The sequence below is a fragment of the Bacillus rossius genome, chromosome 1 (assembly GCF_032445375.1).
Source record: "Bacillus rossius redtenbacheri isolate Brsri chromosome 1, Brsri_v3, whole genome shotgun sequence".
Taxonomy (NCBI): domain Eukaryota; kingdom Metazoa; phylum Arthropoda; class Insecta; order Phasmatodea; family Bacillidae; genus Bacillus; species Bacillus rossius.
The window spans coordinates 13,943,525-13,969,483 of NC_086330.1; the positions used below are offsets into that span (position 1 = coordinate 13,943,525).

At 36.8% G+C, this 25,959-nt stretch overlaps 1 protein-coding gene across 1 annotated transcript in view; it reads left to right on the top strand.

Moving 5' to 3' along the window:
- The window catches only part of LOC134532500 (ATP-dependent Clp protease ATP-binding subunit clpX-like, mitochondrial), a 28,912-nt gene extending 4,439 nt beyond the window's left edge, over window positions 1–24,473 (top strand). The window contains exons 3-13 of the mRNA XM_063368953.1: window positions 419–646; window positions 1,448–1,590; window positions 1,978–2,161; window positions 3,143–3,331; window positions 9,299–9,463; window positions 13,891–13,991; window positions 14,665–14,820; window positions 16,046–16,216; window positions 18,119–18,247; window positions 18,330–18,422; window positions 19,459–24,473. Coding sequence (XP_063225023.1) covers window positions 419–646; window positions 1,448–1,590; window positions 1,978–2,161; window positions 3,143–3,331; window positions 9,299–9,463; window positions 13,891–13,991; window positions 14,665–14,820; window positions 16,046–16,216; window positions 18,119–18,247; window positions 18,330–18,422; window positions 19,459–19,632 — 1,733 coding nt within the window. The 3' untranslated portion in view covers window positions 19,633–24,473. The remainder of the gene's footprint in view (window positions 1–418; window positions 647–1,447; window positions 1,591–1,977; window positions 2,162–3,142; window positions 3,332–9,298; window positions 9,464–13,890; window positions 13,992–14,664; window positions 14,821–16,045; window positions 16,217–18,118; window positions 18,248–18,329; window positions 18,423–19,458) is intronic.
- The last annotated feature ends 1,486 nt before the right edge of the window (window positions 24,474–25,959 follow it).

Consider the following 25,959-nt stretch of genomic DNA (forward strand, 5'->3'; position numbering starts at 1 on the left):
TCTCGCGGATGGCCGCCAGTTCAAAGGAGGAAACCATTGGCGCGGCCACTCTTCAACAGTCTGATGAGCTTTTTTTTAGATCGTTTTGCAGAAAACGCTTGTCCCCTGTAATGCTGCATTGCCACGTCGTCACTGTCATAAGTCTTGTATCTCCTCAACCTCTCGACCTAGCCATGCGCTCGCCAGTAACATGCCGCGATTGGAAATGGCGAATATGTTTCCCGGTTCTCGGAACCCGTGTCGGGCACTGGCGACAGTGTTGGGCATGCAAAAGACCCATCTTTCTCCTAACCAGGATAACGCCCAGACGGGAACACATGCCTGGGGGAGTATTGGTGAATTTTATGAGGTGTTACATGTCGCAAGTCTGTGAAGGCCCTGGCGAGAGAGAGGGAGCTGCGAGCGCGGGTGTTGGCAGGCCTGCTGTGCCGCGGCAGAGTGTCGCTGGTGGAGGCGTCAGGGGGCCGGAGCCTCGTGACGGGCGTGCTCTGCCTGAGGCAGGCGGGAGCGGCCGGGACCGGCGTGGGGGGCTCCAAGGGGGACCAGGCGAAGAAGGGCGGGGCGGGCAAGGGCCCGGGCAAGGACGGCCTGAGCCTGGCCTGCCCCCGGTGCGGGGACCCCTGCACGCACGTCGAGACCTTCGTGTGTGAGTCGGCCAGCGTCCGTGTTCAAACAGTGCCTGTCTGTTGGTTTTATGCAAGATATTCTACTTACCGCCTAACACATTGTTAACTACGTATTTATCGTATTTTGAATATATTGGAGACAAACTTTCGTCCCTTCAAGATGAAATACTGATCCTTGGTGAACTCTTTTTAACATTTTCAATTTTTTTTTCAATGTTGCTATGAGTTAAGTTTGTCCAATTTGAACTCTTAAGTAGCCTGGCTTCTGGGTTGTAGCCGTATCCTTGGCAAATAATTCACCAACGTTTCGGTCGACATTGCAGTCGCCATACCTACCTCAGTGATGATGGCGACTGCAATGTCGACCGAAACGTCGGTGAATTATTCGCCAAGGACGCGGCTACAACCCAGAAGCCGAGCTACTTCAGACAATGGCCGTGAAAGCCTGCAAACATTAATTTGAACTCTTTTTTTTTTTCACCTGCACTATCCTATATACTTTATATGTATTTTCCTGTTCTCGTTATAAGTTTAATGCTTTATCCCTTCATGTTCAATAAGTTTTATAAATCATGTACCGAACCAATGCCATAAAAGTTGTAATTTGCACATTGTCAGCCCTTATGTCAGTCATCACAATCATCATATTCATTCATTTGAGTGAAAACACTAAAAGGTTTTTATGAATTAACTACTTAGGTTTAGGAAAAAAATTTCTATCAGAATGGATTATATTTGAATTTGAATATTTTGTTACTTTTTTTAAAGATGTAAGATTGATTTTACAAAATGTGGGCTAATATGTGCTACTTTCGTTGCAGCGTCATCAAGATTTGTCAAGTGTGTAAACTGCCACCATTTTTTTGTTGTTCTGTCTGAACAAGACAGTAAGAAATCATTAAAAGAGAACCGGGATGAACCAAAAACTGGTTTCTTTCACAAACCTCCACCTCCACCCAAAAAGGTAATAGTATATTTTTAAGCTAACGATATATATGAATCACAAAATAGGTTATTATGTACTGTTCATATAAGTGCATAAAAAAAGGGGGGGGGGGGGGGAACAAATTATACCATTTATTTGAAAAGTAAGTATTGTGTCAGATATGATGTTATAGCTTTGCCATAATTTGAGGTTCTTAGAATAACTTGTGCAAGCCATCATTTTGGATTTGAGGATTTTGTTTTATTATTAATAAAGAATGGATCCAAAGTGAAATAACTTTTAAAAAATCCAGATTTACTTATTGTTATTATTGTCATTATTTAATGTTTTCCAGAGATGTAATATATATTTTTTTTTTGGCTTTGAAAGCATTATTTTTGTGATAAGTGAAATATTTTGTTACAGATATTTGAATACCTGAACAAACATGTAATTGGCCAAGATTACGCGAAGAAAGTGCTGTCGGTCGCCGTGTACAACCACTACAAGAAGATCTACCACAACATACCTCAGCAGGCCCAGTCGTCGAACCAGCGGCAAGACGTGGCCGTGATGGAGCAGTCGTCGCAGCACTCCTTCGCACATCGAGGTGACCGCTAAGTGACTCTCTCTCTGCAGCGTCTTGTGATCATACATGGACGTAGTTATGCAAAAAGGAACCAACCCACAATCTTGTTATATTTTATTTGAAAATAAATTAAAATAGTACAAGGTTGATCGTACCGTCGTTGCTATTATTATATCAGTATTTATACTAGACCATTGAAATTATACCCACATTATGTTATCAATACGAGAATTACAATTTATAATTAACTTTAACTGCAAAATACTCAGAATAGGTTTCATGTGGGTTGGTTCCTTTTTGCATAACTACGTCCACATATGAATAATGGTTTTTATTTTAGTATGAACTCATTAAGAAATTAAGATTTACACTAAACTGCAATAAATTATATTTCTTTGTTGCCAGTGAATGAACGAACATGCCACATGTAAGTATAATTAATGTGATTGGACTTAAAATGTGAAACTTTTAGTATTTTTGGAGTGGTAAATAATTTACTTATATGAGACATATATTTTGCCATTATAATTCCGTTTTCATAAAATTAAACGTGGCAATGTATAATACTTAAACACCTATTTAAAACGCACCTGAACTTCATTTTTGACAGATCTACTTTCAGTTTCAAGGAGTGTTAGCTATTGTTGGTAATTTTTTTTTTGTTCTAAAGAAGAATATAATTTAAATTTTTGCTTATTTAATGAGTGTTTAAAAATATGAAAACTTATTTTGTCTTTAGACAAAGTTTACAGTGGTGTAGCGTTCTTGAACTGTGGTGCACACGGGAAAAGGGGGGGGGGGGGGGGGGGGGTTGAGGTAATATATTATGGCCCCCATGGAAATCCAAAGTATCTGTAATTCCCGCCACAAATATGGAAAACGATTTGAAAGAAAGCAGTGGGCAGAGTGGTTCTGTCTTCCCCCTCCCCCTGCATGAGCCTGTGTCCCTCACAGAAGTGTAGGAGTGCTTGTGCATGCGGAGACGGTGGCTTGAACCCGCAGACCTGATGCACATCACGGGGATCGGCCAGGCCGCGAACCTGGGCGTGGGCATGCAGTCCCCTCCCCCCCCGCCCGAGCCCGAGGTGCGCCGGCTGTCCGTCCACGCCGGCAGCGACATCCTGGACTCGGTCAGCCACGAGCTGCGGCTGGACAAGAGCAACATCCTCATGCTGGGGCCGACCGGCTCAGGTGCGTCGCCGGCGCCGCAAATACAAAAAAAAAAAATTTAATGTTTTCAAATTTTTGAAGATATTGTCACGGGGCTCATTGGAACTATACCACTCTGTAGTTCAATATAATAGGTACAAAAAAAATCAATGTAATACATTAAATAATTTTGAACATTTTTGAGTTTCCACCCCCTCTTAAGATATTGTCACGGGGCTCATCGGAACTATACCACTCTGTAGTTCAATTAATAGTCACAAAATAAAATAAAAATCAATGAAATACGCTAAATAATTTTGAAAATTTTTGAGTCTCCCCCCCCCCCCCCCCCCCCCTCCAAGATATTATCATGGTGCTCATTGTAACTATACCACTTTGTAGTTCAATATAATACCTAGTTATAAAATAATAAAAAAATCAATGGAATACATTAAATAGTTTTGAAATGCTGGTCATATTTGAAAAACACGCTTTTTTCCCCACCTTTTTTGATTTTGATTCAAATTCAAAAAGGTAAAAAAAAATTTGGGACGAAATCCGTTTAGCACACTTCTTTTCTCAACTGGTTGTAACTGCTGTAATTTTTTTAAAGCAACTCCGTGATGGTTACCTGACATATTTTCTTGCTAACTGCCTGAATTGAGGTAGACTGGCTCTAGCCTCTCTCTCACACGCCATATTTTCACATTACAATATTCTTTAAGGGCTTTTTCAGATGTCTCCTTTGCATTATTTCTTCTGTGCCAAATGTTTCAACAGATATTTATTAAATGTATTGTAACAGGTGTGAAAAGTCATGAAAGTGTTCGTAATTATTATCAGTTGTGCAACTTTTTACACCCAATGTATTATGCTTAGTGAATTTGTAATGAAAAAACCTCGGGACAGAATTAATAATGCAAGGGAGTCATTGTGTTAGAATTCCAGAAAAAAACCTTAAAGAATATTAGTGACAAGAAAATTAAAAAAATAAACATGGCGTGTGAAACTGATCCTTAAACACTTTAAGGACTATGTACGCATTCAACAAAGAACTTAAAATTGATGAGATGGCTGATTTTATTCATCAACCCAGAGGTTGGGGTCTGTGAGTGTTCAAAAAGTATTCTGTATTCGTGAATAATTTGATATTTAATTCGCCATTGGAATCAGATAATTTTTGTAATTATTCATTACCAATACTAATGGCAAATGGGACTGATGTGAAGCCAAAAAAGATTTCTTGAGAAATTGGTATTTTATTTCTGCAACATATTACATACATGCATTTTATATGTAACAAATAATTTGTGATTTTGATTAAAAATACCCAGTTTTTATTTATATAATCAGTTGATTGATTAACCCTTTCAGTCCATTCATCCACTGAAGTGGACAATGTGTGTCTCGATGATACACGGAGTTTATGAAACTTTAATTTTTGGTTTAAGGTGTACCCACATTCTAGTGCACATAGTACTTTAAGGCTATGAAGTAAACACATTTTTAAAACTTTTATTAACTATTATAAAATAATTATATATTAATATAATAATTATAGTATAAGATTATTACCACGCAAATAAAAAGTTTAATTAAAATAAGAAAAAAATTAAATTAGGTATATCATAGGATTTGACAAAATGTGACTGAAAGGGTTAAACAATTTTCAAACAACTTCAAATTTTCCTGTTTTTAGTACATGCATTGCCAGGTTTTGTTTACGCCCTAGTTCAGAGGGAAAAGTTAATGAACACGAAAATATTTTGCATCGTCACTCGTCACTAAATATTGTTATCACTCCAGCTAATACTTTGCTGTTAACTCTTTGTTGCCAAAACCACTAAAACAGTGCTCCAAAGGGCAATGCAAGTCACTAAAACCATCAACCAGAGTAACGCCCAGTCTCTTCTCACCGGTCGTTCCCACTCGAACCTTAAACTCCCACAGAGTCAAACATGTCAGCACAGTTACTGCGACGTAATTTCTCCGGTAAAATTCCGCATACCATGTAGGAATCTAAATTATCATTTACCACACACACTTTTCTAGTCGTTGTCCAGAATTGTTAAGTACGGTTAAGGGGGTGCCTCCCATTTCAGGTCATGATTTTATATTTATATTAATCACAGATCAACGTTTAGACTTTTTAAATTGTTCAACATTCACAAAATGAAAAATATATACAGCGCATACCTTTTGCATAGTTAGCTGCCAAAGTTACATTTTTTAACATTTTTGGGTTGTACAAATAAGGAAAATTTAATTGATTGCAGAACGGAAACTTTTTAGGTTTAACTGCAATGCCCCTGGCTACTTCAAGAAATGGTTTGAATTTCTTTCAGAAAATATTAATTAATTTTACCAGGCATTTCAAAATTATCAAGTGTTTTTACGATTTTGACAGCCAAGAACATGAAATGAGTTTTTGTGATAGAAATGCAAACCATATCATGAAGTAGCCAGTAGCATTGCAGTTAAACCTAAAAAGTTTCAGTTCTGCAATCAATTAAATTCTCCTTATTTGTACAACCCAAAAACGTTAAAAATGTAACTTTGGTAGATAATTATGCAAAAAGTATGCAATGTATGTATTTTTAATTTCGTGAAAGTTAAACAATTGAAAAATTCTACACGTTTATATGTAATTACTGTAAATATAAAATCTTGACCTAAAATGGGCCTTTGCTACCCATGTCAAACTGGATCAAAACTTGCTGTGCTGCATCGCACTGTGTGTGGTAGTCGGCAGCTAACCCCAACAGTCCCGGTCTCGCGTCGGGCAGCCGAGACAGCACTCCTTCGCCTTGCGTGATGTTTCCAGGTGCCGAGGTGCTATCTCTCGTCCCAGCTGCACCATAGTCGAGTCCCTCTCCCTTCTCCCAGCCATTTGTTCTAAGTTTTGTGTTTCGAAGTTGTATCTAATGGTTCTAAACTAATTGTTCCTAAGGTGTGTTTTCGTATTTGCTTCAAAGTTATTAGCGTTCTAACTTACGTCTACGTCAATACTCAGTTGTGTTTTTGTTCTTCGCCGCAGCGCTCCCAGCCCCTCGAGCAACAAAACAGGGCCACCAACTGTTTGTGTGCCAATTTCCCTTATGTGCACATTTCCTGTTTGTTTTTGACATAACCTTTTACTTCTAAAAAAAATTAACATTAAACTCAATTAAAATAAATAACCAGGTAGGACACGAAACAAAAAAAAATAGGAAAATTAAATAGTTAGCAGAAATTATTAAAAGGCAAGTACTAAATTGACACTAACATACATTTGAACTCCTAAAATGTAACATTTTGAGTTTCGAGATACCTCATGATTTTATCCCAACTTATTTACGAAAAATTTACGGCGCCGACCTGAACTGTGCCTTTCTCTGGATTTTTTTTTGCGACAAAATGGGTAATTTATTGCTCGCATAGCATTGTGATCACGGCTACTCCTGCTCACTTGTTTGGTAGGTATTGCACTCGGATGTGTGCAAGCCACCAACCAACTGTCTGTGAACTGAGACAGTATTCTGTAAGGAGATGTGCGTACGGAAGTGGGAAGGAATTGGGAAGGAGCAGGGTGAAAGTACTGTTGTGATAAGTAGGTAGCATCTTGAAACATTAGTCTTCTCTGCTTTGCATTATTTATAACTAGAGTTAATTACTTTTGTTGTGTTTACTGAATTTTCAATTAAAGGCCCCCACCTACCCGGGCACACACACAGTGTGCAGAGCTTCAGGAAAAACCAACGTGATTTGAATACTACTCAAGATATCCGAGTGGGATTTGTTTGTGAAAAGCATTTAAGATTTCGCTGAGGGCCGATAAGTAGTTTTGTTCCCGGATTAAATTTTTATACTGTATTTTTAAAAGAGTTAAAATTGTTAAAACGTTTTCAGAGTAATTTTTAGGCATAAAACAACCAGTGCAGATCCTTGAAAGCACTCAAGGGACTTGCATTACACATTTATCTTCATTTCTTTGCCATATAATGTTATGGTCACAGCTCAGATTTCATAGTTGCTGTTTGCACGACGAGAAGACTGCGCGCCAGTTCAGCGTATTGCACTTAGAGGTGATACTGCGCTAGAAATATCAGCGAGCGTTGCGCTTATCATCCCGCATCACTAGGCGGGAACCTTAAAGGTTGTACAAAAGTTAGGTATGAAATTTTAACTTGTGAACAAATTGCATTTTCAAATATTCATCACAAGACAACAATATCCATGTAAATATATATATTTTTGTAAAATATAAAACCATTCCATGGATTTGAGAAGTCCAAAATTTTCAAATGTGTAGGTAGAAAGTTGATGAGATTGCATTTTACTATTCTTTTTTTTTTCAAGTACTTAACTGCTGTAGGTTCATATTACATCAAGTAATGTAGAAGATTGTAGTTTTTCTTCAGCTACTGTTTTTAACAGCTCTTATATTCTTTTCTAGCCGTGGCCCGCAAGTTCGTCCGCGTGGGATTTATTCAATCGTTACAAATAGTACTTCATTGTGAAAATTGATTCGCAAAAATTATAGCTGAAACCCGCGACTTTGTCCGCGTCGGAAACACTTAATTTATTGAATATAGCTGCCCGGCCCGGCTTCGCACGGTTGGTGTACCCATTTAAAAAAATAAGAAATTTGTTTCAGTCGTTCAGAGTTATGCACGTATCTACAGTACATATATTTTTGTTATATTTGTAATTTTTTTGTGCTTACCTATAGCTACTATTATATACTTACACCTATTTTCATTCTCTCAGTATATTTTGTATTTTTTTTTTGTTTTATGTATTATTTCGTAGCTTGGTCAGATACTTTATTGATATAGTATTTACAAATGTATTTAATGGCTTGAACCGAGTGGCAGTAATCAATATTTATGTGCGCGTTAAACCTCTGGCTGGATGCTCAGAGCTCGATTCCCTAGCGTGAGCTTGTACATTTCTAATATTTTGTTCTTCAAGCCGCTGCGAACGCTCGATACTCGACTCTCGCGTGAGGACTTGAGACGTTCGCAAATTTTATTCAGCAAGCCGTTGTGAACGCTCAATACTTGACTCTCTTGCATGCGATTGCGACCCGTATTCTCTCTGACTTGCCAGACGATTTTCAGTTTCTGATGGAGATTCTCTATCACGACGTATTTTTATTGCCCTAGCCTGTAAACTATTTATAGAAAGTTGAGATCTTGATCTTTTGGGCATTTTGAAATGATAAAAAAAACTAAATACTACATCAACTAATACTAAATTTTGCTTACATGTTGAACAGGAATTAGCCTGTATATGAAGTGGTGATTGAAAAATTATAAAAAATTCAAAATATTTTCAACTAAAAATATAGGAAATCGCACACAACCGCTGCGTAGGGAGCCGTGCGGCACTTTATTTTGTGACATTGACTCCCCTCCCGCACGGCAGTGATGCTTAGTTCAAATGCTGCTGCCTAGCTAGCCGAGTGGGGTGTGGGCGCGGCGCAGGAGCAGAGGCAGGCGGTGGTGGGAACGCTAGCGTCAAGAGAGACACGACGACGACGGACAGTTGCTAGTTACTGAAGTACAAAGATAGAAAAGTTAAAATATGTTGCTTAAATAATGTGGTTAATAAATAACGTGGTAAAAAGTAGCCTATGTTCATCAGGGATAGAAAAATTAATATGTATATGTTGCTTAAATAATGTGGTTAATAAATAATGCGGTATAAAGTAGCCTATGTTCATCAGGGATAATGTCGGCCTCTAGTGGAAAAAGAATTTTTAAAATCTGTCTAGTAGTTTCGGAGCCTATTCAATATAAACAAACAAACAAACAAACAAACAAATCTTTCCTCTTTATAATATTAGTGTAGATTTAGGGGGAGATGGAGGATTATTTCTTCAAACAGTAGATGTAGACAAGTGATAGAATATGTAAAGAGTTTTAGTGCCATAGTTATGCTGAACAATTTCGTACTGGTATAGTGACTTTTTGACTTCTATGATTGAATCAAAATATTTTTATAACCTGAAGCTGTGTGTTTCAGGTAAAACTCTGATAGCGCAGACAATCGCCCAGTGCCTGGACGTCCCGTTCGCTATCTGCGACTGCACGACTCTGACACAGGCGGGCTATGTGGGAGAAGACATTGAAAGTGTCATCGCAAAACTGTTACAAGACGCAAACTACAACGTCGACAGAGCTCAGATGGGTAAGTGAAGCACGTCTTTCTACCGGCGGATGTTTCAGTCAGTACTTCGTCTACTATGTATTAATTGTAGTGATGGCCCGATATTCGATATCCGATATCGGAGATCGGTAATATCGGCACATTTTTCAATAGCGGACATCGGTAAATACTTGCGATATTTTGATAACCGATGTTTGCTCTCGCCAATAATACTTCTCACATAACCTTAACCGTAATTCCAAGCTTATTTTCCGCGGGCGTAATTTATCTTTCTTCACGCACCATATTACCTATTAATTGCAAGCATATTTTCCACAGAATCAATTTCAAGATTTCAAGCCTATTTCTTCTTTCTGATACTGCAATGCATCCCGACGGTACAATTCTTCCATGTGTACACAAATCCCAGTCATTAGTGCATATTTATTCGTTTCAGATATTCACAAAATGTTTTCGCTTGATGAATTTTCGAAGTTCACTATGTGTACATAAATTGAAAACATAAACGAAAATAATTACAATATTTAATTTAATAAGTGGTGTAGCCGTAAGTAAACATGAAGAAGAATAAAGTTGCTGCTTGATATAACAGACATTTTCTTTCCGTGTCGTTCCATGAATCCATGGTCGCCAACTGCTGTTCTATACAAAAACATTACGTAAGTTTTTACAAAAGCTAAAATATGAAACGTGTTTACGTAGGGCAAGTTGCAGCAAAGGTATTATGTTGGCTATATTGAGTGCATTGAAAACAACATAAATAAAGATGTGTGGTTTTATAAACTCTGCAGTACGTTTCAAAGTTGTATTGAAATTACTTTCACGTATTTTTAACGTGTTTTCGCACCAATAAATGGAGTGATACACTTTAACAATGGTCACAAAATTTACTACTTGAAGACCTTCCTTTCTAGCGTGTCGTTTACCGTAATGAAATTTTACAAAGGGTACAAAAGTTTGATGTTTTTCGGCGGTAGCCTACAACTCACGTAGTTTAGGTTCCCTACCACGTTCGTGCAACTTCGGATTTCTCTCAAAAATTGAAATTAAAAAAAAAATCGAAGTGTTAGGTTAGGTTAGGTCAGTCACAACATGCTTGAACTTCTGATTTAGCGGCTAAAGTGGCGTTAATAAACTTTGGAAATCTTCGGAAATTCTTGCAGGGAACCGAAACTACGTGAGTTGTGGGCTTCCCGTTTTTCGGACGGTATTTTTCGTAGATTACAGTTGAGACACTGGACTCAGTACATGCAGTGGCTTGTAATTAATACATTATAAGCAAATACACTAGAGACTAATACCGGACAGCTACAATATTTCTCAACATTTCTCCACAAAAATCTGAAATTTGTTTCCTTGTAGTTACAATATGTTTTTTGCATACTGTAGGTAATACCTACACCAGAATATTGCTTTATCTGGCCTTGAAAAACAATTTACATTTTTAAGACCTTGAATTTAGAGAGCTTATTTGTAGGCCATTATGATAAATTCATTATTAGCTTTCATTTAATGTGAATTTACTATATTTTACAATTAATAAAAATAATATACATTCACATATGTATGTTTTATTAATATTTAACATTTTTCATTATTGTCTCTAACAATACTCCAGAACCACAATTTTATAGAATCAGTGTTAGAAATGAGATAGGCCTATTATCGGAATATTGGGTATCGGTTATCGGATCGGTAAATTTGGAAATATCGGAATCAGTATCGGTATCGGGTTTTTGGATATCCGGCCATCACTAATTAATTGTAATTATAAAAGTATTGAATTGAAATAATTTTTTTTTGAGTGGTTGTTGAAATCTTGCAAAACTTCACGATTCCATTAATAAATAAAACTTGATTTGTTTGTGGATTTTGTAACCCTGCAAATATTTTACAGAATTGTTGATTGCTATTCAGGTTTGGTGCAATGCCTTCAACGTTGTATGACATGTCGAAGTCAAATACATATCATGTGGCTTTAGAGATGCTTCGTACATACAAGCAGTTATTTTACTATTTAGTAGCTCCTGCAAGACAGGAACTTATTAGATCATAGTGACATTGTGTTTGTAGGGTTTTCCTGATGTGAGATACTTATCACGTCTTAACCTTGTTATGTTTATATTGCGACAGTGTCCTTCCTCTCTGCCCTTTTATTTTTCTACCCCACATCTGGTACTCTCTGTAGCTGGCTGAAACCAGCTCTCTGTTAAGTCAGTGCCTCACGTTCCGACTGTTCACTGTGGTTTTCCTACACCGTAGGGGCGAGTTAGACAAGTGTATGTTGGCTTCGCTTTTATAAGCTCATTCAAAAGTTGTCTGGCTGGGTTTGATTGCTAGCCCAGTCAGGAATTTTCAAGGTTAAACATTTTCTTTCTACGGCTTAGGATTGAGTTTTCTGTTGTCTGTTCATCTTGATAGTTACTTCGGAAGATAACTTGAAACCACTGCAGTATTGCTGTAAAAAGAGAATACCTGAACTTTTTTTATATTTCATCTGTGTGGCATGCTTGTGGTTACAATTTTTAGTTAATAACTATCACAAATCAATACATATTTAATGCTACTGATTATTTTATTTTAATTTTAGTATGTCTTTCCTGCAGAAACAGGGTTCGTACGTCTCCTTGAAATCCTTAAAAATATCTTAATTTGTCTTTAATTGAATAATGGCATTTAAAAGTCTTAAATTTCACTAAGAAACCTTGAAAACTCCTCAATAAAGACTGATTGCAAGTAATGAATAAATTCTGGCATTTTAATGTTCTTTTGTTTCCAACTTGGCAGCAAACAATATTTGTGCATGCGCAGTACAATTGGCAAATTTCGGTTCACAAGATTAGAAGTTATATTTTAAAAAAAATATTTTGAATTCATTTTGAGTATTTATTTTTTATCTCATCTTTAAACTAAAAAAAATGAGTATTTTTACTGCCTTACTTTGAACTTTTAAAGTAAATGTAATTAGTAATCAAATTAAATGTTAGGGCCGCAAATTTCAGAGATTTACAGAGATAATTCTGGACAACAGTGGCTTATCTGTAAGAATTGAACTAACCGACAAAATTATTTTTTTGTGTGCATGGATATTCAACAGTGTTGTTTTCTTGTGGATTTTTATGATGCACAAATACCGTATTTACTCGCATATAGGTCACGGCAATTTTACCAGATTTGATGGGGATAAAATGAAGTGTGACCTATATGTGAAGAAAAAATATTTAAAAAATTTTGAGGAATTTTTTTTGCAATATTTTGCTTTAAAATGCGAAAAAGAAGTTTATATAGATATAGGAAAATTTATTTACAATGTACATATACAGCAAAACCCCTATTTACGTTTTCCCGTTATTTGCACTATATTCTTCAGGTCCCGTTTAGTTCCCATTTAGTCCAATACAATACTTTCACGCAAATTACGACTCAAAAATAGAATCCATACCGCTATTTACGTCACGTAACAACCATAAACAACCAGAAAATACAGTGGGTACTTAAAGAGTAGATAAGATTAGCTAGTAGGCCTAAAAACATCGTGAGAAACGTAACGTTTATAGTCGGCAATGAACATTTTAAATCGCAAAATATACATATTTTATAACATGAAAAGTTGCTTTTATTTCTAAACATTGAATAATTTAAGCCTAGGCGTGTAAAAGCCCGAGTAATTATAGCAGGAGACAATCTAAAATGCATGAGGGAAAAACGTAAACTCACGAATGTATGAACGTGGCTGATTGTTAATTTCTGATACTGTATTTATGTCACAACTTAGCCGAAATACTGGTACGAGACAAACTTCACAAGATAAAATGAGCGGAGTCTTGGTAACGGTTTTATACGTATTTTATAATTTCGGAAGTATTGTACAGTTGATGCATATTTTTTAAACTAACAATTTATTTCTGGGGATCGTAATTAATTAATTATTGGTATCAAGACATCAAGATGGACATAAACTTGAACATGTCACGGCAGCGAGAAAACTGGTGCGTATACCAACAAACTGGTATTAGAACTGGATAAAACTGGTACACGGGAGGTGGAGCTTATTTTTTTTTCCCGCTAAGCTCGCATCTATTGGCTGGCTGCTGATGCAAGGTCACGAGTCTGGGCGGAGCGTTGAGTGAGTTATACTGCACATGCGCAGCTCAGTGAACAAAGAGAGCCAGCAGGCGTGCCGTAACAGCAGTTGATCGAGTACAATGACCTTTCTCCGCGCACGGCGCACGGCGCGGTAATGAATTACCGGTGCGACCTATATGGGGGGAATCTTAAATACCAAATTCAAGACCTCAAATTATGGGTGCGACCTATCTGCGATGGCGACCTATGTGCGAGTAAATACGGTAGTTTCCTACCTCCCGATGGTGGTGAAGGCAGTGAGGCAGTGATTGCACAATGGGGCACGAACCACGAGATAGGTTTATGATTGTGTTTGTGCGCAGGGATCGTGTTCCTGGACGAGGTGGACAAAATCGGAGCCGTGCCGGGAATCCACCAGCTAAGGGATGTCGGAGGTGAGGGTGTTCAACAAGGGATGCTGAGGGTGAGTGTGACGTGTTCGCTAATCCGTACATTGTTAAAATTAAACCTTTCAGGGAAACCCTTGCTTGCAACTTGGCATATTATCCAGAAAAACAACAGACCGATTTGGCTATTTAAAAAATGCATCTCTGTGCAAGCACATTTTTTTCAGAATATAATAACTGTATTGGGCACTATGGGACATCTTAGATCTTAAAAGTCAGGGAAGTTGGAATTGGCCGGAGAAAGTCAGGGGAAATACTTGTAATCCTGGAAAATTCATAGAAATTCCCCAATGGTTGTAATTTTAAGGGAAAATGTGGTGTTCCAGTTACTAATACCCAAACACAGTATGCAGTGTTATGGAAACTTGATTTTTATTGTATAATTCTAGAGTAGTTTTGTTGGAATTGTGGAGGCTGTATTTTCTATATTTCTTTTAGGAATTTTTCAAAATAGGTAAATTATTTTAAAAAACATTGTCTGGGAAATTTGAAAATTTTGTAAGGGAAAAGTCAGTTATTTTATCAAAAATTGTTTGAAAAATCCTGGATCTTTCGGATGTACTTGTCATAACTTAAGTTAAAAAAATTTTTTATCAAACCATTGTTTGAATATAACTTTAGGTGCATCAAGGTATATAGGTATGTAGGTATTCTTAATGGTATATTGAGGGATGTTTCCTTGTTGTGCAGATGCTGGAAGGTACGATTGTAAACGTGCCGGAACGTAACTCATCTCGCAAATTGAGAGGCGACATTATCCAAGTGGACACAACAAACATTCTTTTTGTAGCTTCTGGCGCCTACAACGGACTGGACAGGCTTATAAGTCGCCGCAAAAACGAGAAGGTAGCAACTTTCGATAATGTTTATTATTTCATAGTTCGTTATTGCTAGAAAGAAAATATCTGCTTAAAATGGCCTGATGGAATTGTAGTAATTCAAATTAGTTATATAACTGTATTGAATTCATTAATGCAGTTCTCAAAGTGTGCACTGCCGCTCCGAGAGGAGACACCTGACCCTGTGTGGGGCATCACACCAAAGAAGCCTTCACTGTTATTGAGACAGTGTTAGTTTTATTTTTCATTGGTTAACTTATTTTTATTATTAGGAATCATAATAGTTAATGTTAACAAACGTAAAGTGTATTTGTGCTCAAGCTTTTCCACACACGACATTATGGTTTGTTCTCGCTCCTTGGAAGATCGTTGCTGTAATTAAGAGATGTTAATCTCACCATATGGTGCACTGATTGTACCTTAGTCATGATGCAATAGTAATCCCTTATCATGTTGGAATTGATAATTTTTTATACGTGATGATAATTTCAAGTGTCATAAGTTTTGAGAAGAATGTAAGGTATCCACTTTCAGTTTTTTATGTCCAATGTCCATCACCTTAATCCTTTTCTTTCATAACGATGCATTACAAAACCCTACCTTTCAGAGTGAATTGAAGAAGTACTGGTAATTTTTACAGTCTTGGTTTTTATTATATTTGTGAATTATAACTTCAATTTATTCTTGAACATAAATGAAAATTATAACGAAATATTTTTATTTTACTTAAAGAAATTTGTGTTGAAGATTTTTGTAGTAAATTTAATATGATGCGTAAAAGTGAAATTAATTTTCCAATCTTATTTTATTACATTATTGAAATAATTGATGTTTCTCCATCGGTCGTAGTTCTATTTTGTTTGCGTCACCTAATGCAAATTTTGCGAATTATCAGAGCTTTTATTCAGCAGTGTTGTAAAAATAAAACTACTGACATGTGAGTAACAATATTGATAATTATTTTAAAAGGACCACAGTGGGTAAATGGTCCAATCCGGTATTGTCAACCCTCGCCTCTTCTTTGGGCCGGCCAAAAGACAGGTCTGCCCCTGCTACGGAAGGCCGTCGGCTCCTACGAGCGCCGCGGCAGGAAACACTAGGATTTTTATTCTGATTCATGCTTGACAGCTCTCATCGCACATCTCAGTACTCTGTCTCATGTTCTCCTCCTTGTACGGGTGTCAGACCTGTGTGCTGTGCCGCTGCTGTGAGTGTCTGTGGGGATGTGCCAGTACCTGGGCTTCGGCGTGCCCGTGTCGGAGAACGCCGGGCGCCGCGCGGCCACGCAGGCCGACCAGGCCAACATCAGCGCGTCCGTGTCGTCCGAGGAGGACAACGTGGAGAGGGACATGTTCCTGAGACAAGTGGAGGCTCGGGACCTCATAGAGTTCGGCATGATACCGGTGAGTCATCGCGGTCGGACGCTTTTCCTGGTGGGTGCGTACGGGGGTTGTCCTGAAAAGTTTTCCGACCTCGACGTGAAGATGGCAGCGCTCGTCGACGAAAATTGGGTAATGTGTTTAGTTCATGTTTTGGAATACAGTAGAATCTCGTTATAAAGTACATCAATAAAGCCTCAACTTTTATACTTAGTAATGAAAGTACTTTATTCTGAAAGTTACCTTTAAAACGTGGTATTTTTGAATTTTTAAAAATAAAGTAGTAGGGGATCAAATGTTACATTAGCTTGGAAGCAAATATATGTAAAACAACAAGAATTTAAAAAAAAATTACTGAACTTAATACAGTAGCCTAAATTCTAGGCCTACATATACAAAATGACTTAAACTATTTTGCAGATATGTACATTTATTGGGATAGAATTCCCTCGTCATCTCCTAGGCGAAGTCTCGTGCGACCAGCAGATAAAGATGACTGTTCATACAGTTTTATAATTTTTTAGCGATCTTTTATTATTGTTGACAGTGTAGTGGGAACCAAACCAAACGACCGTGCCACATCTGCATTTTTCCTGCCTTTGTCAACTTCTTTTAAAATTTCCACATTTTCCTTCAAAGTAAACTGCTTGCGTTTCTTTTTATCTTTTTGGCCGTCCATTCTGATTAAAATATTCAATCAACAATATTGTTTTCTTCGTGCCACATCAAACGTAAACAAACCTCTCATCCATAGATAACCATAGCTCCGCACTAGTAGCGTGCGTCGAGAGCATGGCTGTGCCAGGCAACATTCCGACCTTTGTGGCAGAACAAAGCGTGTCAGCCATGTTGTGACACCAAACAGTTTAAAAATTAACCTGCATAAATTAACATTATTGGATTTTATATTTTGTATGTATATAATTTAAAATATAATTTTTATTTAACGTTTGTATCTGCGGTAATTGAAACTTTTAAAACGTGCTCTATAAATAACCAAAAGATGGCGCAGCTAAAAACAATTGTCTTGAAGAAGGGCGAGACAGCAATCGATTGTTTAGATCGTCTCGTGCACTAAGTGTGTGATCCATGGAGGACGAATGGCGCGTTATACTGTACTATGATTCTATGAATCGTTGATACAAAGTTTGTTTACGATTTATACTTGTTAACGATTCTTGAAAGTGATAAAAATTAATCGTCATGTACATTTATATTAAAGAACCCCTGCGCAAAATCAGTAACTATCATGTAAAATTTTCCTGCTAACTGGAAAAGAATGGTCGTTGTATTGAAAGGTAGGATACGTTTTTAACGTTAAAGTGAAATATTTTTACATTGTTTACATTGGTGTTTTGAGCGGGAATTTAAAACCATACGTTGAACTGAAAGATACGTTATTCTGAAGTACGTTGTAACGGAATTTCACTGTATACTGTCTGAAATTTCAGTCATTTTGGACGAGCAGTTGTTTTTTAACCATAGTTTTCGTGAGTCGATGCACATATTTTTATGAAAATGACCATGTGGTTCGTTTCATCAGGAGTATTTAACCTTTATAAGACTACCTGGTATAATAATGAACCAATTACGAGGGGAAGACATGTTATAGCAGGGTAGAAGGGAATCAAGAGTTATAAACATCCACCTGGTTTAGGGACAACACATACATGCTCAATATTTGTAATATCACAGTATTTGTTAGATAATTCTTTACTTCATATATTTATTTCACTGCTTTGACTTTTTTCTAAATTATTTTATGCCTTAATAGTCGTATGGTTCTGTTGACCATAAAAATTTAGAACTATTTAATTGGAATGATTAATAGTTCCTGGATGAAAACATTTTTTTTTGCGGTGTGGAGGTTGAATTTTTTGCTAGTTTATTGCTTGTGGAGTACCTAATGTTCTGTTGCATTTTCAGGAATTTGTAGGCAGGTTTCCAGTGCTGGTGCCGTTCCATTCCCTGGACCAGAGCATGCTGGTCAGAATCCTGACGGAGCCCCAGAATGCTGTTGTGCCACAGTACCAGATGCTGTTTGCGATGGACAAGGTAACCTTCGACCTCAGTCCGTGCTCAGATTGTTTGGAATCACGGCCGGTGCTTGATGCGGTGTCTTCCTCTTGTGTCTCAGGTCGACCTTTCCTTCTCGCCGGAAGCTCTGAATGCTATCGCTCGCCTGGCGATAGAGAGGAAAACTGGCGCTCGTGGTCTTAGAGCTATCATGGTGAGCAATTGCGTACTCTTCTTTTGTTAGTTTGTAACATTTGCAAAGGATCAGAATGGTTGTAAGTTTGCATCAGCTTAGGATTATTCAGCTGGATTGGTTTCTTGAGGGGAGTTTTGAAGCTTAAAGAGAAAATGGTCAAATTTAAATGTTTGGACTAGACTTTAGACAGTTAAATTAATATAAATTATTTATCTTGAATCTCTTATTCATAACTCATTGTTTCATAAATGACAGTACATTCTTCAAAAAATAGAATCGCTTGCCCTTTTATTTTTAGTGATGCAAGTAATTCTGCCGTAGATCATGCTTATTATAAATAATTGTACTGTAGCATTGCATCATGTGTCAGTCAAAATAGAGCGCTATTTTTGTGGACTGAGTGTTTAGAAACATTTTAGTACCACATTCATTGTCACTCATTACACTGACTTTAAATATTGGAGAGAAAAAAAGAATTGTCAGAATAAAAACTGAAACACAGAAATGTCCTGAAGTACCCAGCTTGGCTTCTGGGTTGTAGCCGTGTCCTTGGCGGATAATTCACCGGCGTTTCGGTTCGACATTGCCGTCGCCATCATCAGGGAGCAGGTTACCTAGTGACGATGACGACTGCAGTTGTTGGCCGAAATGACAGTGAATTATTCGCCAAGGACGCGGCTACAACCCAGGAGTCAAGCTACTTCAGACAATGGCTCGATAAAGCCCGCGCACGTCGTTACCGGAATGTCCTGTTTCGAAGACGAAACTGGTGTATGAATGAAAGTAGTGTTGAAGGAGATGCGATGTTGAAGGAGATGCAGTGTTGAATGAGATGCAGTGTTGAAGGAGATGCGGTGTTGAATGAGATGCAGTGTTGAAGGAGATGCGGTGTCGAAGGAGGTGCAGTGTTGAAGGAGATGCAGTGTTGAAGGAGATGCGGTGTCGAAGGAGATGCGGTGTCGAATGAGATGCAGTGTTGAAGGAGATGCGGTGTCGAAGGAGGTGCAGTGTTGAAGGAGATGCAGTGTTGAAGGAGATGCGGTGTGCCTCGCAGGAGAGCCTGCTCCTGGAGCCGATGTTCGAGGTGCCCGGCTCGACGGCCGTCAGCGTGCACGTGACGGAGGACGTGGTGGCGGGCAAGAGCGCGCCCGTCTACATCCACGGCAAGCCCGTGCCCGAGAGCGAGGACCAGGCCGTGGAGCTGCAGGCGCGCGCCAACGCCAAGTGATGGCCCGGCGCCGACGTCTAGATCCTGTTCCGCGTCACAACTACCGCAACTTCATTCAATTTCAGTCTAAAAAAAAAATTATTTTATCTACGGTTCTAGGTCTTGCGAACATATCGTACTGTCAAAGTAATACGGCCACATGTCGAAAGTAGAAACTTTTAACACAATATTAAACAAGAGGCTATATTATTGCAATAACATGGTTAAATTTCTCAGACTTGCGTCCATCATAACATCGTGTTTTGACCGTCATTTTTCAAAATTCAGGTATGGCCTTATTACATTGGTAAGATTGGCAGATGTTGTTTCCATTGGCGATCTTAACTCAATTTTAACATTTTTTGAGATATGGCTCTATTACTTTGACAGTGCGATATGATGCATGATTTTATATCAACAGTAGCAAAATAATTGTTGTGCTATAAATGACTCAAACCTGCGTATTTGATGAATTTGAATTATTATCTATTATAACTAAATCACAGTTTTATACGAAAAGTTGAAGTGATTCATCATTATGATTTGTTTTTTTTTTTTTTTTGCTCAAAGTTTTGGAATTTTATCTTTTTGAATATATGGTGAATAGCGCTTTTCGTAGTACATAGCCTGCAATCTGTAAATAGGACATCATATTATGAAATTTTATGTAAACATCTTTTTGATTGGTTTTGTAAACACTTTGATGATATTAAATTGAAACTAGTATTTGCAAAGCCAATTATATTTTTTATCACTTACTACTAGGATAAAGCTTATTTCTTTGGACAGAGAGGATAATTTTCCATGTGACTAGATAACCAGCTTTACTTACAGTAAATCCCTGATAACAATTTTCTCAAAGTACTTAGAAATTTAGAATTATTATCTGGGAAGTTTTATCAAAAGGGTAAAATTATGAGTATTTTTAGGTGCAGTGATACACTTTTTAAACTAATTATAAAGGAAATTTTCTTAAGCAGAGTTTTCTATAAAAGGGTTTAACTATATTTCTTTCTTGTTACTTAAGGATATTGAAACTTTACAGATGCTGATAAAGAAGAGTTACTTAATACTGTATTTACCTGAATTTTTTGCAAAAAAAAACTGTGGAAACTAAAAAGTGGGAGTCACAAACCTGTGTCTTGCGTTGGGGAACAGTGTAATTGAAAAACTGCTGGCTCTGTCTCTCAAATGTGTCACTTACGCCACTTTAGCGCGGGGCTTCCTGAACCTCTGCACAGGCACGACAGATGAGAGATGCAGGGTGAAGGGGAGGGTGCACATGGGGTTTGTAACGGGGTCCCGTCTGCTTCTCTCTGCTGTGGCTGCTGGGGAAGTAACCCGTCCCCACATCACCGCGATCTCTGCTTGCTGAAGACCCACTGCTTTTCAACTACAGTCGTAAAAAAACAATCAATTCTCTAACTGCGGCACGGTGTTTCAAACGAGACAGTGTAAGTCACTCTACTGACAAAAGTGGCACCAGAAAGGTCTAGTAAATATGGAATAAATTAAAAAAATTTAAATAATTTTCAAATGCTTTGTACTTGAATTGCGATGTCCAATAAATAAAGAGTTTTTTTTTTTCATAAATTCATAAGCAAAAAGTTTGGGGTTGCATAATTTTTTGGGTAAATACGATACTGGTCGTGTTTATATTTCGCTTGTCCGGAAGGATTGTGTTTTTCGGATATGTGTGCATTCCACGGGTTTTTGCAGATGCTGTCTACTGGACATGTTTAAATAATGTATAGACTGAGGGACTGTCTTACTTCTTTTGATTACAAATAAATTGTGTAGGCAGTTTATCAGTTTGCATTTTCAAAATCCAACAAAAATTCATAGTAGTTTGGTGTTTTGATATGACTCATACGTAGTGTATAAAAACTGCTCGTGGTTTTTTCATATGTATTAGACACTAAGATTATGATTAAAATAAAATTCCCTCCTTTCAAGTTCTGATAAATTTTGTTTTAATACTGAGAATTACCGTACTTGTTAGAAGTATTTTGGCAAAACTCTGTTTTGTCTTTGTATGCATAGGTGATAAACCTAACATTGATGTACAGTGATGATGATACATGAATAGGAAGTCCAATGCATATAACTAATATACATATTTTTAAGTTGCCTATTTATAATAATAATAGACAAAATTACTAAGTTGATGAAAGTGTTGGTATAATAAGTATTATTGTTCAATATGTTTCATGTATGCAATTAATAGTACTTTAGCTGACAAACATTGTGAAAAATTTAATTTTGTTAAATGTTTTCTGCTATTTATAGGGGTTTGGAGACAAAAAAAAAGTTAAATTTTGGTATGTTATTTTCATTTAGCATAGTATTAAACTTATTATTCATTGCCTTATAATGCACAGTATACGCAATTGCGTGATAATGTCTTATAAATCAATGAATGCCAGCTGCACACTCAAAAAATTGTCACGTTCCGCCTGAGCCGAGCGTGCAAGAACCGGCCAACCATCGTGCGAGAAAATCTTCTATAATTTCAAACAGGTTAAGGCGGGCTTTTTAACTAATTGTTCTTGATTATATTCAAACAAATTATTTAAATTAAATTTGCAAAAACTGTAAATAATATTTGAAAATTAAAAAGTGAGCAATTTTTCATCAATGTTTTCTTATGACGCTATCACTTAAAATTATCGTCCGTAAACAGACTTTACAGACAACCCCCTTTTTTATTTATAATTTTCAGAAATTTTCACCAGTATCAATAACATGTTTTTTGCATTAATATGTTTCTTAATTATTTACAAAATTTCCATGAATGCTCTTGTTACTGAGTACTTTAGAGTACAGAGGTGAGTGCGAAACAACCCGTGGTCCACGGGGCATAGTTACCCACCAAGCGTGGGCAGGAACTCACCACTAAGCGGGAAATCACTGGAATATCTGAGGACTTCAGTCACTAGAATAAACAATATCGGGTGTAACTAAAGTACATGTCAAAACTATGGGTACGTAGAGGAGGCAGAAATCTTGCTGTATAGAAGGAAAAACACTGATTCTCTTCCATATCGCCATATCAGTGATGAAATTAAGCAAATTGCAAAATCAAAAAGTATAAATTTTCAATATTTTATATTTCAGTTGCTGTGGATGAGAGCCTTTTTAAATGGTTTAATGCTCACTTGCTTGAACTTAAGCTCTATCGCAAGCCAAAATGGCATGCAACTAGAGAAAATGGTGAGCATGGGGTATTTTTTGTAGATCAAAAAAAAAGGGCCTTGAAAATACAAATTGCCTGGCTAGATTCCTAAATTTTTGAATTTGGTTCATCATCATATAAAGTTTGGTCACCCTTGACCTGTATTTCGGAGAGAGTATTGCACTTTGATTGTTGGCCCGTTGGTTCCGTCACCTCCGTCATTGTATTAGTTTTTCAATTCTTCCGACAGTGTGAAAGTGTATATACTGAAAAAAAAATAATAATAACTATCCAGGGTAGTGCAGGTGTGGTGAAAGGAATTTTCGGGATATAACACAATGTTTTTGACTCCTTTTAACCTTCTCTCTGGTTTTCAGTTTGCTGACTGGTTAGTCACTGGTTAGTCTGTCATCTGCACAGAACTTTCTAGAAGTCAACTTAACAATTGCAACGTGATTTACTTTACCAATATTTAGACAAACGGGCAGATGTGTGGCACTAGCTGGCTGCATTGTGTTGCATGGTCCTCCAGCAAGTATGTGCAGACTCAGGCGCATGTGTGAACCATGCCAAATTGACAACACCCTGCAGATCCAGATGACTTTTTGGGTTATTGGCTTACGCAAGGATAAAATATTTTGTTTCCATCGTGCCGAGTTTATACATGTAACCTCAAAATAATTAAATTTCAGTTTTAAAGCATGAAGTAGCAAAAGTTACTGGTTGAAAGTAAGATTTTTTTTTAAGCTTTAATGAAAACAACTTTATTGGGTTTAGCTTGTCCGACATTTCTGGATTTAATCACAGGTCATTACGTGGAAGATAAAAAGTATCCGAATGCTACTGTAGTTTTATTTACAGGGTTGGTAGTACAGTAAATCCCATTTTCTTCAGGCTCTGAAATGTTGAACAGTCTTATTATAATTAGATACGTAATAATATGTGCGTTGTTCATTCCACAATATTGGTATGATACTGTAGCTTGTTAATCATTCAGGTGATGTTGGTTGTTTGTAATTTCCTGTTGGAGGGAGGGGGAATGCTAGATTCTGAATAGTCAGTTAATTGAGGCTGGGTTTAAAATGTTTCTCATGTGACACAGATAGCTATTCCAGTTTTATTATTTTGCAGTTTTTTTGTAGCCAACTCCATGAGTATTTGTCTGAACTGAAAATTTAATTTTGCAACCAAGCTTCTGTGGATTTTTTTTAGCTGCGGTAGTATCGGTTATCATTGCTGCAGAGAAAAAATATTTGTTATCTGTTTTGTGGTCAGTTTGCTGGTTGAAAGTTTGTTGTTTGGAAAATTACAGTTTATTGTGATTAGTGTGTGTTCCTAAATTATGAAAATGTTTTATTTTTATGGTTATTATGTTCTCTATTGAAAGATAAGACTTACTGTATTTACTATATAAGTAATTTTTTCATTAGATTTGTTTCTATTTGGGGTTCATATATTTACTAAACTATCTTAATTTAAATAATTTTCAAACCTCTACAAAGTTTTAAAATGAAAATACTAAATTATAGGTTTGTAGAATAGCTTTCATAATGTTTGGAAACTATTTATGTTTATAAGATGTGGTTAGTTTATTTGCTTTTAATATTTGGTTATCTTTATGCTAATGAATATTCAGGTGTGACATTTGTATATAACTGTAAATAAAAGTATTTTTAAATGTTACAAATTTTTTTTTTTCCTCCCAGACTTATTAATTAAAATTAATAATATACACCCTTTGGTCCCTATTGTGTATTTTCTGTGATAGCTGTCTAATTGAAGAATATATACATTAAAGTTGAACTATCACTGCATTTTGATATTTATCCTTTAGACTGAATTAATTTGTGATTTGTTTTTTCTGAGTACCTGTTACTATATCTGAGGAAGGTTGTAGTTGTATTTTTGCTTGATAAACTATGTGCTTTTAAAGCAAACTTTCCCTGTCAATGTGCTTAGCAACAATGTTCAAGATAATTTTACACATCCCTGATGATAAATGAAAGCCAATTAATTATCGATCAAAATAGAAACAGTAAAAAGCACCTTGAGTTCTTTAACAGTTTGTCATAAAATTATGTACTCCACTAACATGATTGTGCTAAAAGAAGTAGATTATGTCTTCATACATTCATGTATAACTTCAAAGGTATTTTGAATCATAGATTTGTTCCCTCATAGCAATAACTTGGAATGCTATGAATTGCTATACAGTCATTTGATGTGAATTTGAGAGCTATTGTTTTGTTCATGCTCCCGGCTTGATGGGCAGTAGTTCATTTGACATTTGGAGAAAGTTTTTTTTTTTCATAAGGTTTGATGTCTTGTGGACGAGGTCATTATCGATTGGCCGCGAATCCACACCATTCACAACACTGGGGAAGGAATCGCCATGGCCGGTAGCTGAACTATCCCAGCATTTTCCCGGAGTGGTATCGAGAAATCATTGAAAATCGAAATCACGATAGATTGACTGGGGGGTCGAACCCAAGTCCTCTTGAATGTGACTCCAATGTTGTGCCACCTCGCTCAGTGAGTTAGGTCTGGAAACACCACTTCATGTGTCTTGGAACCTTGCACAAAAATGTTGTCTTGATCAAAATATACATCAAAAATTTGTTTGTAGGTAAGGAACCAGAATGGCATTTTGCACATCAATTAACTGAAAGTGAACTCTAGTTAGAAATTGGTGTCTGATTGTTTGGGTACTCAAACTCAGGCTGAGTACCTATAAAAGCAAAAGGAAAAAGCTTGTGATGATTCAAACAGTTTTTTAAGTTTGCCACAGACATTAATTTTAAGAACATGATTGGAAAGAAAAAAAAAAAACATAATTTTTATGTTAGTACAGTTATATGGAATAAATAATTTGGGTGTAAGTCATTATAAATTTTGCCCTTTTGTCCCAGAGGAGGTAAAAAATCTCTGGTATTTTAAGGTTAAGTGTTTTTTTTAAATTGACTTTGATAATTGCCTTGTTGCTGACACTATTTTCTTTTGTTGGCACAAACCATATGTAATCTACCCTAACAAAAAAAAGAGAATATAAAACTTTGTAAACGTTTCACCCTCAAGGGGGTGAAGGCAGAGAATTTTGGTCTCAAGGTGGTCGTGGTTGTGTATATAGTTCACTCGCATGACACCAAGGTGATGCAATGGGGTCAAACCCAAAT